General features: G+C 45.6%; 1 protein-coding gene across 3 annotated transcripts in view; it reads left to right on the forward strand.

Annotated features, from left to right (window-relative positions):
* Positions 1-3,706: 3,706 nt before the first annotated feature.
* tnxbb (tenascin XBb) overlaps positions 3,707-18,456 on the forward strand; it is a 54,965-nt gene continuing 40,215 nt past the window's right edge. The window contains exons 1-4 of one of the 3 annotated variants that reach the window (XM_085262000.1): positions 3,707-7,025; positions 11,850-12,208; positions 13,177-13,234; positions 13,355-13,573. In XM_085262000.1, coding sequence (XP_085118126.1) covers positions 12,074-12,208; positions 13,177-13,234; positions 13,355-13,573 — 412 coding nt within the window. In that variant the 5' untranslated portion in view covers positions 3,707-7,025; positions 11,850-12,073. Of the gene's footprint in view, positions 7,026-7,739; positions 8,488-8,533; positions 12,209-13,176; positions 13,235-13,354; positions 13,574-18,456 lie in introns of those variants that run through there. The other 2 variants (XM_085261998.1, XM_085261999.1) reach the window with 2 other exon arrangements.

Below are 18,456 nucleotides of genomic sequence, written 5' to 3' on the forward strand. Positions count from 1 at the left end.
AGTTTTTAGAGCTACGTGTTCAGACCCTTTATAATGGAGGCTGGGGCCCTGGGCCCCCGGGGGCCTATAGAGCTGTAGTCGCCTGGATCGCGGTGTGAGGAGAATCGAACACTGCGTCACCGGCTTCGGACCGTACGGGGCGACTGGGCTGGAGGCTGCAGACGGCTGACAGCGCTCTGTGTGTCTGTGACATATGAGCAAGCTCGCAGGCATCTGTGTCGGCCTACAGCGAGGCTTTTCCCACGGCGTGACTCGGCCCAAACAAAGGCTGCCGCCGACGCTGGAGCGCGTCCAGCTCCACCATCTAACCTCATATTTCTGGGACACATTCAACCTTTCACAATGAAATATTTCCTCCACAGCAGCACGAGAGGCGGGTGAAGGCAGACGGAAAACCCCGAGCCTTTGAGTCACCCGCCTGTCCGTCTGCTTTTCAGTTATTTTAAGATAAAAGCAAAGATTTTTCATAAAGACATGAATGAAACTGTGGTTTTAAAGCTCCATCTGTCTGTCAGAGGTGGAGGCTTCCTCCACGTCTCTGTCCTTCAGCCTTTTTTTGAGATGAGATGATCGGGAGCTGCACATGCTGAAGGAACGATGGAGGGGAAATGAGACAGAGGGAGGCAGAAGCTCTTATAAAGTCTGCCCCCACGCTCCCTCTCCGCCTCTCAGCGGGGCGATCGCTGCGACGTGTCTTGATGTTCTTCCAGCATCGCTCTGAGATGGAGAAACCAGAGGTCGGTGGCAAACGCACAGAAACACAAAGAAAACACATCAACAAGCAGGAGAAAAGCCGATTTTCCCATGAAAGCTGATATTAGCGAAACCTCGGCGTGACCTGTGCTGCTGATTGTGTCGCACACGTGTGTGCGCACGTGCACGCGTGTAGATCAGTCTAAAGAACGTGCGTATTACGATGGCTTCATGACAACCTGACCTGTCGTCGCTCACTGCCAAACTGAACAAAGCTCACCTCAGACCTGCTTTGCTCGCATCATTCACTGTTCATGCTAAGCTGCTCAGCACAAACCAAACGCAGCACAGAAGCTGTTCACGGCTGCAAATGAAGGATTTCAGTTCATGTCAGTGTTTCAGAAGTGCTTTGGAAATATTTTGGATCACATGTGCAGATTTAATAAACCTCATTGGTTACAGGCTTAGCCAATAAGACTTACTGGATCCTTCAGAAACACGTAGCAGGAAGCATCAGAACCGAAGAAAAAAACTTTGAAGGTGGTTTCTCTTTGAGTTTGTAATCCGGTCATGCAACACAGTTTTTCTACCCTCGGATCTTTGTGATGTCATAAAGATGGGCTAACCCTAATATGGTCGTTTTTACGAAGTTGTCTTCAGCAGTTTGGATGAAGTGAGCGGGGTCTGTGAATAAGCAGCAGAGGTGCACTTTACCTCCGAGTCATCACAGCAGGTTGTTGTTGTTTGTTCTGGAGATTTCTGATCGATGTTTGGTGTGTGTGCACATTTTAGTGCACCAGTACTGTAACTAGTCTTGTATATTTTTGCATTGATTCTTTATTATTGGCCATCGCTGCACATATTTATAAACTAGAGCTCCACATCTGCCCGGCTGACAGGCAGCTGATTGGTGGAGACGCTGCTCTGGGTTTGTGTAGTAGGTGTGTGTGACTCGCGCTGAGGTGCTGAAGCTGCTTCGACTGGAAAATGTGAGTCAGCGCTCGCAGCGGCACATGCGCCCATCTTTTACCCGGCGTGCGTTGGCCTCCGTCACAGTCATGCACTGCAGAGGCTGCGTTTCTGCTATGCTCATCTGCTGCGACGGGAGCTTGAAACCTGCAGCCTATGAGGACCCGGGTCAAATACACAGGACTGTCACATAAATCAAGCTGTTCTATAAAAACCTCTCTCACCCTTTTTCAAATCCAGTGTGTATTTGAGGATTAAGCACATTATGTGAGGTTTGGGAGGCTTTAAGACTTATTTCAGGTTTAGCCCAACACCAATGACTGAGGGGAAGATTATTGAGCCTAATTATTTGGCAGGCAGCACTTTGTTCCACATCACCCACCACGGGGCAGCTCTGGGTTCTGCGTCTTTGACCTCTGCACGCCTCCGGCTTGTGGGCAACACGTGTGAGGCGGAGCTGCTGGTTTAAAGACTTCATTCATGTTAAAGCGGCCGTGTTTATTTTGTGCAGATGTTTAAATGCATGACCCTTAAATGTGACACGAGTCTGCTCCCTCTGGTTGTCAAACTGACGGTTTTACAGCGAGGCGACGGTTAATGACCCGTTAGCGCAGGGATCGCTTCCTTCCCGCGCTGCAGACGGCAGGTCAGCAGGTCAGATGCAGAGGACGTGTTTGGGCTTCAGACTCAACCGCCGCCCGTCCCAACACGCCGATTTTTTTCAGCTCAACTTTGTGCTTCTTGTCCGTGTTTGCTTTGCAGAGCAGAATCAGAGTTGGCAGGTTTTACTTTCAGTTTCTCACAACTGCTGCTTTGTTTGGCAGATGTGCAGCTGTGTTGTAGTTCAGGACGTTTGTGCTGCAAAAATCATAAAACTGTGGTCAGGTACCAGTGGCTACCATGAACATCCCTGATGACGGCGTGGTCTCTAACGAGTCAGGAAGGAGGATGAACCCGGTACGAACAAAGATGCGTCAAAAACAAGCCGACTTCCTGGTCAGCTGACGATCTGTGTCCAAATGTATGTAAGACTGATTATAACTCATCTGTGTGTGTGAGAGTGTGTCACTGATTTAGCTCTGTGACGATCAAAGCTACAAAACCATCATGCAGCTGAGCCTCGGGCAAACCCAGCGCTTTACAGCAAACTTCCAGAGAAACTCTTCAATAAAGCAAAGTCGAGTCCAGGATGCTGCCGAGAATAGAAACAAATAAACGAAACGAGTCCTCAGAGTCGCACGCAGACGTACCTTCATACCTGCTGCTGTGAAACACCAGTAAAACCAGAGGCTCTGTGGGTGACGTGGGCTCAGTGCCTGCTGGTGGCTGCAGCATGACATCAGCGCGGGTCAGATTTTCATTGGCGTGCACGGCTCGCGTTCAAACAGGCCCATCAGGACCCGTCCGTCTGTCTGGCTGCACGCCTGCAGAGGGAAAACCTGCACAATGAAATGCTCATAACTCATCTGTTTAACTCACCAAGCGTCTCTTACCTAACGGAGCGCTGCTCTACGCTGCGAGGGTCCCGCTCCGACGTTACAGGACACCAGGGGAAAATCGCACAGCTAACCAGGCGAAACATGCACTTTGGTCTTTGTTCGACTAATTCAACCCAGGCGGACGATTTATGACATAAACTATGTTACAACTTTCAACAGACTGTTTATGGACGAAGGATTTCCCAGAGTGCCGTTTGGATGTGGCAGCATCATCATTCTTCTTGCTGCCCACTGAGGCCGGATGATGGAAACACCCACGGCTCCTGTGAACGATGTCTGCACGTCGGAGCAGGAAACACTGACGTCTGTTAGCTGCTCACAGTGCTGAAGCTCCTCAGCTCACCTGTACTGGGTTCTCACCAGTTTAGCACCAGTTTGAGAACTACAGGATAATCTCCCCTGTGGGTTTGTTGGTAGAGACTCATGCAGAACATGTGCAGACCTGGGCGTCCTTGTTGCACCGCTGTGCCATGTTCGACACGTCGCCAAAATCATCTCCAGAGACGATTATTAGGCAAGCGAGCCTCTTCATCATACCATCAGTCATCTGCATATGTCCCAACTCCAAGCTGTAAACACTTCAGTGCTTATTCAAGTGTTTACTCTGATTTTGTGGCAACTCAGCTTTTCTCTGAAACACAAAGAAACTGCGTTTTGTAACAAAGTCACATCTGCCCGTCGCAGCTGCTCGCGTGTGGTTTCGTGGTGGAGGTGAGAGCAGGAAGTCATCAGAGCACAAACGGTTAGCACGGTGGAAGCTCCGAGTGAGGCGGCACACAGGGAGCCAGTCATGAGGTCGACCGCAGAGCGGTTTTTCACTTCCACATGAATCAGGTTCAAACCGCCGTCGCGTTCTGTCTGACTCGGCTCGATCTCATCGTCACATATCCAACAACAGAACGTCAGCCTGATGCTGAGCTGCAGACGTCTGTTAGGACGGCCTCTTTCAGACCTGTCACATGATTATTATCCGGTCTTTAAGTGATGACGTGACGAATCCTACTTCCGGGTCTAAAGTAGTCTGCGTTTAATATGGCTTTTGTGTTGTTAACATGTTTAATGTTTTGTATTTTCTTCTATTTGATCTCAAAAAGCTCCTAAAACAGTCAGTGATCACTGTTGACCTCCCTCGGCTTTTATTACCGCTAATCATTTATTTAAGCTCAGTTTTTAAAACCTTACGATGTAACTACAGCCCAGCCCATGCAGCAGTATATGAATGACTAACCTCGTATTGTGGATGGATTATCTCAGTTGTTCTCCTGGCTGAAGTTTGGTCCTTTTACAGCATCCTGCCATGCGATTACATTTGTTCCTGACCACCGAGAACACTCACGTTAACTTTTATCCAGTGGAAAAAAAGTTAGCTTGTTTATATTATGCTAACATAGCTGTGTCGCTAGCGGTCACGTAGCACATCATTATATACCAGCTAGCCCAACTTCAGTAACCCTACAAACGTCACTGCTGTTTAGTTTTCTGTCTTCATTTATGTTGGAAGTGATAACAGAGCTGTACGTTTTAATTTGTTTCCAAAACCCCGCAGTCAGGACATGCTATATTGTATTTAGATAGAAGCTAGCGAGCTAACTCCCTGCTAACTTCTAACTCCGTTAAATGTCATAAATTCCGTTTTCATGGATGCCTGGATGTTAAACTCAATTGTTACACCTGGTAGAGCAGAACGCTGATCATTTTATTAAAGATGAAAGACTTTAGACAGTTTTTAACTCTCAGTGATCCTGCCGGGATCGTTTGATTTATGGACCTGCAGCGGAGTTTGAGCCCAGACACGACTGGTGACGTCAGACTGAACGACCAGATTGTGATTCTCAGAGTTAAGAGGAAGTTCTGGATGTTGTGCACGATTAATGGACCGTAAAATGTTTCGTTTCTCTTTCATCTTCTTGATTTATTTATTTTTAATGTTTGAAACATTCAGAGTGATTCACTGTTAAGTTATTTCAAACAAGCGTCCTCTCGTCTCCACGCCGACCTGCTGAGCGTGGGCGAGCGCAGTTTCTGAAGGCCGTCCAGGTTCAGACGCCGTACACGGGCCTCCATCAGTACTGATGGAATATTGATTATTTATTTAGTCCTTTTAACTGGAGATATGAAATGAGTTCCAAACTTGCACCAGTGCAGACGAAGAAAAGCTCGTTCTTCCTGCTCCTCTTCCTTACTTTGGGTTTCTTGCTTGTTTCGTTCGTCGCCTCTGTTTCAGCCTGTGATGTCCTGGCTGTCAGACAGACTCTTCGCCCTGCTAATGAGCCGTTCCCTCTGCTGTCATTATGACTTCACCTCCTCTCAGACTTAAATGGCTTCTTTCCTCATTTCTTCCTCCAACTTTCCCCTGAGGGAGCGACCTGCTCTGTTTCCACTAAACTTAAACTAAGTTAAACATCAGGAGCATCGAATCCGTCAATCAAACAACAGGATATGAAACATGTGCAGCAGCGGGAAAACCTCAGCGTCCGCCTGTTTCCTCGCGTTAGGACTAAAGTGTGACAGCAGCAGCTCCCTCTGAGGAGGTCCGCTCGCCACAGCGCTAAACTCTGTCTCCGCCCACTTTAACCACAGACTGCTTCATCAGCATGAAGAGCCTCAGCTTCTGAGCAGCTGATCAACAGTTTTTAACTTTATTTGTCATAATTAATAACCTTCAGTTACTGTGGTTTGGACTCATTAAGGTCAGACTGCTCTAAGTACAGTTTCATATGTATGATGTCACTGAATGGGTGTGGCATACGGGCATCTCCACCCCCACCTGCTGCTTGTAGGTGAAAGCCAGTCAGAAAAGGGTGACATTAGAATATGTGGAGCAGGTCAGGCGGTTCACTGTGTTCAGCATCTTCAGGTCAGATAAAACTCATTTCTCCACATTGTCACGATTTCTCTTTGATGAGTGCTTGTTGGAAGTTTGCTCCGACAGGAAACAGGCCTGAGCTTTACACTGCTGCTCGCAGAGCCCAGCTTTGCACAGCAGGTCACAGAAATGAAGACGTGCACGAGCAGCGGCGACGCCGTCATTCACGAGTACGACAAACCGTCAGCAACGCCGGCTGCATCGTGCACGACGGCATGACTGCGATGAGCAGGGTCAGGGGGTTGCAGGGGAAGCTTGAGTGGATTTAACCCCAGCAACACACGGTGAGTGATGCTTTAATGGGAATCGGGGCTCTGTGAACGCCCTGTTGTGTGAATGTTGCACATGTCTGGATCCCTGCAGCCAAGAGATTCTAACTCACGAGGTGTTCACGCATCACATCCTGTTTGGCAGCACATCTGGACAAAGAGCTGCAGTTTTTAGACTGAGCTGTGGTGGGACAGCAGCACTCAGAGCTCCACAGTCTCTGCAGGACTTTCCACTTTTCTTACTTTCATGTGTATAAAATTCACCAATTACGTTCTAACAAATATGGATCAGGTGGACAGAAACTCTGGACTCTATAACAGCGAACTCGATGCTCAGGCTGAGCTTTGACACAAACCAGAGTAGTTTGGGTCATTAGTGGGTCAGAAAGTGCCAGAAACCTCCATGGAAACCAAATAAATCAGTGACCTGCACCGACTGTTTCCTCAGACTCGATCTGTCACAGTTATTGACGGGACAATCAAGACGTGGGCGTCAGCTTCAATCGCTCTTTTCCCACTTTTACAAGCTCCAGCTCTGGTTGCTGGCTTGGCTCGGCCCGCCGCACATGTGGTACAATTAGCCTTCGCTTCGTCGCGCATGTGTTCCTGGTTTCTGTGGTATTTCAGTCATTTCTGAGCTCCCACGGGAACCGCAAAAGCACCGCCGACCAGCCGCGGGGGCAAACCGAAGACTTCTGAGGTCTGCAGTTAAAGGTGGCAGTAAAGACGGTGAGCTCTGTGAAGCACACGAGGGAGCACACAACACTGCATGCATGTGTACGAGCATTACAGATGCTTTAGCTACACAGAACAATCAAATATTAATACTCAGGTAAATGAACCGTTTTAGTTTGTTTGCAATTTAGAATTAGGATCATTCATTTGTAATAATTGTAATTATACAATAATGAGTTTGGTATTATGTTTCAAACTCTCAAATTTACATCATCTCAGTGTGAAGCTGCATCAGCTGACTGATCTTCTTCTTCTGTAGCTTAAAATCAAGTTTGACTCGTTCCTGTTTGAGGATGTATGAAGGTAAATATCTGCGTGGTTTCATTAGAAGCCTGGAAGTATTGTCCCCAGCATCAAATCTTATTTTGAAGGAATCACTGGGAAGTTGCTGACCTCTGCTAAACTTGTGTCGGTAGAACTGTGAGGTTTTCAGACTCTTTATGATCTGAGCAGGATTTAAAATTCAGACGAGGTCGCAGCCTGAGCGCACCACGCTGTGAGACTGCACTGCTGCTCTCTTCATGCACAAAGTGCAAATATTGCTGCAAAATCCTCAAACAAAAGCACGCCAGAAAGTCACGGAGCACCATGGTAATACAAAACAGGGCTCGTGGTGAGAGGGTGGAGGTCAGTGGGAGGTCATCGGGTCATGAAGCTGGTGATAAATTTGGACCATAAAGCCCTGAGTGTGCCTTCAGGTGTCGTCTCACACCACACGTCTAAACTAAAGGCAGCTTCAAAACTGAGTCACTCCCCAAAGACACTCACATCGCTAAGGTCTGCAGTTAGGGGCGTGGGCAGGTGGCTGCAGGTGTGCAGTCCGGCTCAGGTTGGACGTGACCTACCAACAAGGCTTGCAAACATCATCCAAACACATTCTTGCAGCAATAAAACAGCACGAGGGACTAAAAATGTCTCCCAGTCCCAGGAGTCCTTCCTCCATCTTTACTTACAGTCTATGCTTTGAATCAGCACACTGTAACTTTGTCCAAACCTGCAGTCACACATGAATGAAAACTCTGTCACGCACCTATTTTACATCCTCTCTGAGCAACACGAGCGCCCGCAGCCACACGCCTGTGTGGAGTCAGCTGGGTCCTTCAGCGCCCGCTAACCAGCAGAGCGTCCTGCAGCGTGGGACGCAGACCCCTCTGAAACACATGAGCCCCTGAAAACATCTAAAAATCAGATGTTTTCCATCTCCAGCCCTCCGCCCAGCGGGGACCTGTAAAGCCCACAGAATTACATCAGAGGGAAACAGAGGAGGAAGAGAGGAGAGAGGGAGGAAAAATTCTTCAAGTATGAGAAAATTTTACTGCACTCCTCCTCCCCTCCCCTCCTCTCTCGCTCCGTCCATCACCCTCCTCGTCCTCCTCCTGCCGGTCAGTCAGCGAGAGAGCCGGACTGAGACGAGACTTCAGCACCGCTGAGGGAAACTCCTCACCTCTCTGAGCAGGTAGGATGCTGCTGCAGGACCAAACTCTGCTGAGAGCGAGGTTCATAAACATTTAATATGAATGTAACGCAGAGCAGATTTCATTTGAAAATTCATCATTTAAACAGCAGAACTGTGCAGCCATGATTGCTGCTTTTCTTCATTCGAGGACGAGGGTGAAACGAGCAGCTGCTGTTTTACATTCAGTGCCGACGATGTTTCAAAAGGTTTTAGCTTCATGTTTCATTTATTTTAAATTGCTTAGATATTTATCTCTTTATTTTTTATGAGCTTTGCAAGAACACGAGTTTCATATTTTGGTCATTTTTATGACTTTTACAAATAAACTGAAAAGATTTCTTTTTATTTGTTGGTTGAAAAAAGATTTAATTGTTGGACTTTTGAACTTTTGTCTGTTTTCTGTCAGTTTAACGACCAAATTAATTTGATCTCATCAGCTGTAGCTTCACAGGGGAGGATTTGTGGGTTTTGGTGATAATAATTGGCAGCAAATGGAATAGATTCATGTTTTTCAGACATTCATTCATGTAAAAAATAAATCATAATTTCTTTTACATGATCCAACGATGTGAAACGTGCCGACTGCTGCAGAGCTGTGACGGAAATCATAAAGCAAATATCCAAATCAGGATTTTACAGAGAACCAGGCAGTAATGATGCAGAAATACAGACAAAGTAAAATGTTTTCAGTTTTATGTATAAAGCCAAAGATCAGAGAGACTCGTGCATGTAATAACGCATCCTGCAGCAGAATCGATGCAGGCTTATGTTTGGACGTCGTCTCTGTGACACTGAAGTCTCCGTCCTCTGTGATGGACTGAATCAAATAACTGCTTTGATTAAAAAAAAAAATCTGCTATTTCACTCATCAGCAAGTCAATCAGCAACCTGCAGGACTAAAAACTTACAGCAGTTCATGACTGCCAATAACTGCAGTTCCTCTAATGTCCACTAGAGGCCACATGTTAGAACATCTGACTTCACAGCAGAATCAAACATTTACAGGTTTACAAGCTGCTAAACAGCTACTTTCCCCCCTTCATGGTAACTGTGTACTGCTGCTAGCTTCATCTCTGAACTGCTTCTTTTTAATGCACTTATCTGACCAATAGCATGGCTGCTGTGAGGGTACACACACAGTCCTTCCTAACATTTCATCACTTTGTTACTTGGCAAACATTAGCAGGAATCTCTGCACCCACTTTATGGAAGCAGCTTGCTAACTGGGCTAGCTAGTATTAGCATTTACCTTAGCGCGCCGCCCTGTTGTCCATATATGCTAACCGGGTTGCAAAAACACTGAGCCCTCAAAACACAGAATCCAGAAACCAGTGGCTGATGTCACAGTAACAACTTCCATTTTTTATGTACAGTCTGTGTTGTTGCACCCACAGCTGCCAGATTTCCTCACTGGACTCTTGCTGCTGTGATCCTCTGTGGTCTCGGGGAAGCTTTTGGCCAAAGCATGTAAATGTGCTTCCTGATGTTCCTGATCTTTCATCATTCTGTTAGCACAAATGTTAAAGTTTCACAAAGTCAAACCCGTTTCCTGTTTCTGAGACCTGAGATCGCTCATGTATGTCTGAAGGTTGTGACTGTGTTACTCGATATTAACTAGGTAATAGTAGTTTCTGGAGTTGCACCCCTGCTTGCTGGTTTGAAGCCAGAAGAACATTTATAGGGTTTATAAGATCTCCTCCTCCTGGTCATTACAGTGCTATCAAATGATTAACCTGAGTGTGGGCGTGGAGCGACAGGTTTGTCACATAGTCTGGAAGCAGTGAGGGAACAGCCTCCAGCAGCACTGAGAGTAAAGGTGAAGAGCACATGAGAAGCCTTCATGGTGTATTTTGAGAATTTGTATTGCCCTCCTGAGGTTCTCCCGTAGCAGCTGGAACAGCTGTCACAGGCAGCTATTTACAAGGTAATCGTTCTCACTTAGACCCACTGAGCAGAAACTGGCCGAGGTCCAGACTGAGATCTAAATCAAACCGCACATGCAGAAGCCTCTGTGTGTCGGTCGAGTTAGCAGCAGAGAAACATGTGGACAGACGGAGAGGAAAGGCCCCTCTTCTGTGGAACCAGCTTCCAGTTTGGATTCGGGAGACAGACACTATCTCTACTTTTAAGATTAGGCTTAAAACTTTCCTTTTTTCTAAAGCATATAGTTAGGGCTGGACCAGGTGACCCTGAATCCTCCCTTAGTTATGCTGCAATAGGCTGCCGGGGGATTCCCATGATGCATTGAGTTTTTCCTTTCCAGTCACCTTTCTCACTCACTATGTATTAATAGACCTCTCTGCATTGAATCATATCTGTTATTAACCTCTGTCTCTCTTCCACAGCATGTCTTTATCCTGTCTTCCTTCTCTCACCCCAACCGGTCGCAGCAGATGGCCGCCCCTCCCTGAGCCTGGTTCTGCCGGAGGTTTCTTCCTGTTAAAAGGGAGTTTTTCCTTCCCACTGTCGCCAAAGTGCTTGCTCATAGGGGGTCATATGATTGTTGGGTTTTTCTCTGTATCTATGAAGCGCCTTGAGGCGACTTTTGTTGTGATTTGGCGCTATATAAATAAAATTGAATTGAATTGAATTGAATTGAAAGGTTCAGGGTTCAGGGTTCAGATCCAGAGCTGAGCTGAAGCAGAGACATGATGGACGAGTCCTGAGGACACCTGCATCAAAAGTTAAATTATTCTCATAGGAGGCTTTAAAACAGCCAAAGACAAATAACAGATAGAAGTCAGGCTGGTGCAAGCTGAAGCTGAAGAGGCATCAGGATCCACTCATCACAGCTTCACTGCAAACATGCTTGTTTCACTCCAGTGGACTGAGAGGACACACGGGTGGTTACTGAGGCCGACAGACCATTCACAGAGCTACTTGTTGCTCATAAATATGCTAACAATGTAAAGTAAAAGTCATGTAACCAGGAGGAGTTTGCAGTGTTTCCTCCTGCACATGAACAGGATTTAAGGTGTAAGTATCTAAAGAAGTCTTACAAACATTCACAGAGCTTCAATTTTGCCTCTTTTTTAAGTAAAGAAACTCTAAACTGGGATCTGTTTCCTCAGATGCTCCACACATAATCCGCTGTTTGGGGCCAAATTGCACTTGAAGTAATATTCGGCGTTGCCAGGCCCCGGCCTGATCCGCATGTCAGAAAATCGGCTGCAGGATAACAAGCTACTCTTTCAGACCAAGTTACTTTTTCCATCGGGTTTTTATTGGCCGCCATGCTCCGCTGACGGGCCCATAAACAGCTAATTGCCCCCTATTCCGGCTAATTGTGGCCAAAGTGGAGTCTGCTGCGCTAACATGAAATTTAAGGTGAGCTTAAATGTGTAATTCTGTGTCTCTTCCAGTGGGAAAACCCATGGAGAGCAAAGGCGAGAGGAAAAAATCCATCACCTCTGTGACTGAAGCGAAGTGAGAGCAGGTCCAGATCTGCAGACTCTTTCCAACTGAGTCCTGGAAGCAACCGGCTCCGCTGTTACCGGCAAACGTCCGTCAGCATCGATTTCCCGAGCGGTCCGGCATCTTTCTCCTCAAACACCCAGGGAAGTCTTCTCCTGGTGCCACCCTGGCGATGCTTCCTTTCATCCCCTGCCTCCTCCTCTTCCTCCTCCTGGCCGGCCCAGCCCTCCTGACCCCGTCAACCTCCAAAGAGCTACAGTTAAGGGGTCAACGGACACCAAGGGACACCAAGCAGGACTCCTTCAAGGTGATTAAGGGTTTAGCTGAGATAAATGGGCCGACTCACGGCAGTTCAGTGGTCATCTGGGTTAAACGAGGGTCAGTGTGGTTAAAAGGTTCAGGGAATTCTTCTTTATCTGCTTTTATTTGATGGCCCCTGTAACATCTGACTCCGCAATCACAGGAGTTTTAAGTTTTCATATCTGTCTGCAGATGATTCCTTATTGCAGGAAGAAGCCAGTGAAGGCCAGTAATGAACATACAGGCATCTCATTGTTAGGACGTTTGAATCCAGAAATCTGCTCAGGAGATGATGCAAAAGCCAACTGCACAGTCAGAGTTCAGTTCCAAGCCGTCTGCAGTCCAAGCAAAGAATAAATTGCAGAGACCTATCATCAACAAACTCTCGATGTGTTTTAACTGATGACTGACGTCTTTGCTGCCCTGCGCTCCAGCACATTTTAATGTTGGAAAAAGCAGAAAGTTAAAGCCATAAACCTCCTGCGCCTTCTGTAATATATCTACCCCGGCATCGCCGGACTAATGTGCAAATGTGAATTTGTCTGGAACCTTTTTGTTGAGCTCCAGTTTCCAGCGGGCACAGAGCAAACTCAACTAGATAGACGAACAGCCAATCAGAGGAGCTGCGATGAAGGATAATGCTAATGGACTCTTTCAGAAATGACACTTTGTGCTCCAGAGCAGCAGCGATTATTTCACCCCGAGCTCAGTAACATGAAAAAAGGTGGCTGCAAGAAATCCACAGTCCAAAAACCTGACAAAGTCCAAACACAGTCAGGAAGACGACTCAAAGGTTTAGACTCAAACACACTGATGGGAAGATGGACAATACGACACAGGAGGACTCAACCAGGACAACAGGAATGTAGAAACATGAGAAGCCATATGTGGAACAAACCAGCAGAACACAGCATTGAGAACATGAAAACTTAACATGAAACAAAGTGCAATGATTGGTGTTTTCTGCTGTTGCAGGTGGTCATCTCAGAGGGCTGTGCCACTCAGGGTGATGCATCTGATGGGAGTACAGGAGGTAAAGAGTCTGACCTGAAACAAGAACATCCAGAAACTGTAGTTTTTCACAGCAGTGGGGGGTGTTGTAGCTCAGCTCCTACTGCAGAATATAATCACAACCAAATGTCCTCGTTTGCAGGTAAAGAAATTGACCTGGCGCCTGGTTCTCCTCTGGTTCTGACCCATAAGATCAAACTGGTTCCCTCAGATTCGGCGTCTGGGTCTGGATCTTGTGGATGCGACGCTGACTTTGCTCCGCTGCGGGAGCGGCTGGAGAGGCTGGAGAGGGAGGTGTCAGCCCTCCGGGAGACGTGTGGAGGGGCTGAAGGAAACTGCTGCAGCTCAAACGAAAGCAAAGGTAAAACTGGATATTTCTATTAGATCGACCACGTTTCTTACCTTCAATATTTATCTGTAGAGCAGAAAGACGCGACTATCAGCGGGCACACTTTTATGTCAACAGCACTCTTACAGAGCGCTAACAAGCCTCCGTTACAGATCCCTGTTAGCATGAACTTGGCAACAGTGGGAAGGAAAAACTCACTTTTAACAGGAAAACTCCATCAGAACCAGGCTGAGGCAGGGACGATCATTTGTTCTCCAGATCATCCATCAGTGTGTGAATGTTGGACACAAAGCATAGAAACACGGCTTTAACCCTTTAAGTCCTACCATAGAACCAAGTCCGCCAGAGCTTATATTATATTTTTACATGCTGTGGAGCCATTTTTGGGAGCATTTCAAGTTGCTATACATCAATACAACCATTATAGCCCAGATTTTAATGATATGTCTGCATTAAGTGCATAGTAATTACACAAATTGCAAAAACTTGCAATAAACTACAAAAAAATTGAAAATCGTTTTTGTTTTTTTAACATATATTTCTAGTGAGAGAAATTTAAGAGGCTTATCCCTCAAAACTGTAAATACAAAAAAGTTTCACAAAATAGTTTCCCACCACAGGAAATTTATTTTGAGTGTCTTCATAGTTTTATTTTTGAAATACAGCAATTTTTATACACTGCAGGAAAAACGAAAATAAATATTATAGTGCAAATTTGCAAAAAAACAGCATGTGCATCAAAATAAACTATTTCCAGCTGTGCAATATGAGTCCTAAGCATCCCAGAAACGACACAGAAAGTCATAAAGTCAAACATAACTTTTAAAAACACCAGTATCCGATTATTAAGTGATGACGTGACGAATCCTGCTTCCGGGTCTAAAGTAGTCTGCGTTTAATATGGCTTTTGTGTTGTTAACATGTTTAATGTTTTGTATTTTCTTCTATTTGATCTCAAAAAGCTCCTAAAACAGTCAGTGATCACTGTTGACCTCCCTCGGCTTTTATTACCACTAATCATTTATTTAAGCTCAGTTTTTAAAACCTTAGGATGTAACTACAGCCCAGCCCATGCAGCAGTATATGAATGACTAACCTCGTGTTGTGGATGGATTATCTCAGTTGTTCTCCTGGCTGAAGTTTGGTCCTTTTACAGCATCCTGCCATGCGATTACATTTGTTCCTGACCACCGAGAACACTCACGTTAACTTTTATCGAGTGGAAAAAAGTTAGCTTGTTTATATTATGCTAACATAGCTGTGTCGCTAGCGGTCACGTAGCACATCATTATATACCAGCTAGCCCAACTTCAGTAACCCTACAAACGTCACTGCTGTTTAGTTTTCTGTCTTCATTTATGCTGGAAGTGATAACAGAGCTGTACGTTTTAATTTGTTTCCAAAACCCTGCAGTCAGGACATGCTATATTGTATTTAGATAGAAGCTAGCGAGCTAACTCCCTGCTAACTTCTAACTCCGTTAAATGTCATAAATTCCGTTTTCATGGATGCCTGAATGTTAAACTCAATTGTTACACCTGGTAGAGCAGAACGCTGATCATTTTATTAAAGATGAAAGACTTTAGACAGTTTTTAACTCTCAGTAATGCCATAGTGATCGTTTGATATATGGACCTGCAGCGGAGTTTAGACCCAGACACGGCTAGTGACGTCAGACTGAACAACCGGATAGGCTCATGAGGCACTGATGGTAAAAAAAACTACATTTCCGCGAAAATGACGCCACTTCCGGTTTCGGGCAGGTCATGGCGGACATGCGATAGTTCGCGCTGACGTCTGTTCCAAGGTAGGAAGTGTTATGAACAGCTGATCGGATCGGCAAAGCGTGTTTCTGGAATATCATGTTTTTGTTGCTGCAAGTGCTTTTTATGCAGTTTTTGCAAAACTATATGTGGAAGGAAACTGTGACCGAGGACAAGCTGATGGCATAAGATGCAAGTACAACTCCTCCGGTTTCATATGCAAAAAAATTATTGCGCTAGCTTACGTGGTTGCAGTGCTACCGGGATTTAAAAATAGTTATGCAAAACAGAGCGTGCCGCTCCGACCGGCTTTAAAGGGTTAATGGGTGAATGTTGTATAAAGAGCTTGGCGTGAGTGGAAAAAGTCACCTGATCGAGCCCTACGATAAGCTTTCACAGCTTTATGAACTCTCACTCAGCACTTTTCCCTTCTTAGATCCCTGAAGCCAGTGAGGAGCCGATCTGATGCTTCATGGACGTTTATAATTTTAGCATCTTCATTTTAAATATTCTTAAAGTTCATCACATGCCGAAGCTTTAATGACCGGCTGCATTTCTGTCATTGTCATATAGAAAAGCCACATTTTCATGTCACGTCTAAACATTAAACGAAACGTGAAAAGTTTTTCATTCACGTGCAAAAAAATAAAAATTCAAACTGAATTTGAGACAGTGATCAAAATCATTCGTCATGCATGAACGAATTCTTTATACCAGGCTGGAAAAAATGATGTTTTTTCATACCAGAGGACTCAAAAGACTTAAAACAGCTGGAGGAGCAGGACCTGCATACAAACCTTTAACAGACACAAAGTCGAGGTCGTGTTTGTTCCACCTCAGTGCCAAAAATCCAAAAGTAATAAATGAAATAAAAATCAAATGTTTTCAAACTTTATCAGAAAGACGTGCAGCAGATCGTGAGTCATGTTTTCAAGGCCTCGAAGCTTCGAGAAGAAATAAGTTCAGGAGCTTTAGGAAAGCCGAGGTTTTCCATCACATGGCTCCAAAGTCACCCACAGTTGATTTCATCAGTGTGGAGCTGATGATGTCCTGCAGCAGCTCCACAGTATGAACCCCAACCAGCCAAAGATCCACTCTAAAAGCACCTGAAGCATGTTGGTGAGGTTAGCAAACAGAAACTCCAGACCAAATGGAGCAATCAGCTCACGCATGGATGAAAAAGTAAATATAAACCGAACTCTGGCACAACCAGCAATAATCCTATTTATGAAAATAAACACTGGGGATGTTTGGGAGGATTCTGTGGCTGCTGATCAAAGAGACGCAAACAGAAAAACATCGCAAGGAGAGGAGGAAACACGAGAGAACAGCGATTAATACGAGTCTGCATCAGCAGGCACTAACCTCCCCGCCGCGCAGCACGGCGGCGCTCGGCATACAGAGCAGCAGTCGGTCTTACAGCGGCTGATCTTTAGCTCGTAATTACAGTGAAAATGACCCAAGATGTTGTTGGTCTGCAGCACAGTGTGTGTTCATAGCAACATATGTTTAACAAACACTGGACTCTATTGGATTTGTTAAAGAAACGGTCCCTGTGTGCGCTCCAGGTTTTTTTTACTGCCGAATTCTTGTTTTGTGAGGGCATCGCTTTGCAGCAAAGTCTGTGACAGCAGCGTCCAAACATCGACAACACCAAACGTGTACCCGATGCCAAAAATGACACGCCGGAGGAACGGGCCACGAGGAGATGGAGGTGCCGCTCTCTGTTTCCCAGGACGTCCCTTTTCAATCTTTGCTCCACGATGACACTCGGATTCATAAACCTTCCTTTTCACTCGCATTTAAAACACAACCAGAGTGTCAACAGCAGCGCAGGATCCATCGACTGCATTACTGTGTGAATCTGTCTCGCACCGTGACCTCGAGCAATAACAGACCAATGAGAGGCCACAGACATGTCTCTGCTGACGATTAGCTCTCTGAGCATGTGGTTTCTATTCTGTAGGTTTTTGTCTTTGTTTGTTTTTTAAGTTGATTTCTTGAAAAGGTTTCTCATCATTTCACATAGAAGTATACAAACATTTATCTGCGTGCAGGTTTTCTGCAGTTTGGTAACGAAACACAGGAAGTGTCGTCTGTGAAGGTTCTCAGTCATCCAGCTCATCGTGGTCTAAGAAGCTCGGAAAGAAAAGCATCTGGACTATTCTCTACTTAATCACATTAGCCAGGTGTGAATCGGTCGTAGGTCACGATCAGCCACGCTTCAGGTCAGCTCATTGTGAAACCCAGCCCCACCCTATCATGTGATGTCCTGAGGTCAGGTGGCCGAGGATGTGAGTGGGCGTTTAAATCTAAATCTTTCTCTTCATGTGTGGAAAGCTGACCTGACAGCTGAGCAGTCTCTGACAGGGTTACAGGGACCCACAGTGGGAGGCGTTATCTACACCTGGAGGAAACGTTAACACTGTGAATGAATGAAATATGAAACATCTAATACAGAGCAAAGCGAAATGAAAATGAAAGTTTTTTGACTTTATTTAACATTACTGGGCAGCTACCTGCTGTTTCCTACACCCTCCTTCATGCTCTCTCAGACGTGCATCAGACCTGTTGAATATTTCACCACCATCTGTTATTATGTGTTCTAATAGCTTTATGTTAATCTAATAAAAAAGTAAAGTAGACTAAAGCTGTATTCTACTAATAGAATATGTGTTTTTCTTTGAGTGTGTGATTGGATTAATTTCAGAGATGATCACATTACAAACTGGCAGAGATTAACCTGTGAGCTGTGTGTGTGTGTACTTGTATTACCTGAAACATGGGGACCCATAGATTGTGAGGATATGGGGGTCTGATTTGTGTTAGGGGGAATAAAGTAAGACTGTAATTTACTCCAAAATCATTACCCAAAACTGGATAAAAAGTTAATGTCCTTTTTTAGTTTAGCTTCAGTTTTTTTAGTTTAGCTTCAGAAAAGTGAATGTTTTGTCTTCTGAAGTGATGGAAACGGGAGAGGACTGTTTGTGCGTCTCTGTCTTCAGCTCTGTGCCCAGTGTGATCTCAGCCCCCACCTCCGCCCAGTCCACCCTCTGCACCGCAACAACACACACACACACACACACACACACACACAGGGGATAATCAGTCACAACAAGGCTGTGTTACACT

The sequence above is a fragment of the Mchenga conophoros genome, linkage group LG22 (assembly GCF_057382185.1).
Source record: "Mchenga conophoros isolate Kocher_MC1m ecotype Shallow Benthic linkage group LG22, M_conophoros_male_GT1.1, whole genome shotgun sequence".
NCBI classification, from domain to species: domain Eukaryota; kingdom Metazoa; phylum Chordata; class Actinopteri; order Cichliformes; family Cichlidae; genus Mchenga; species Mchenga conophoros.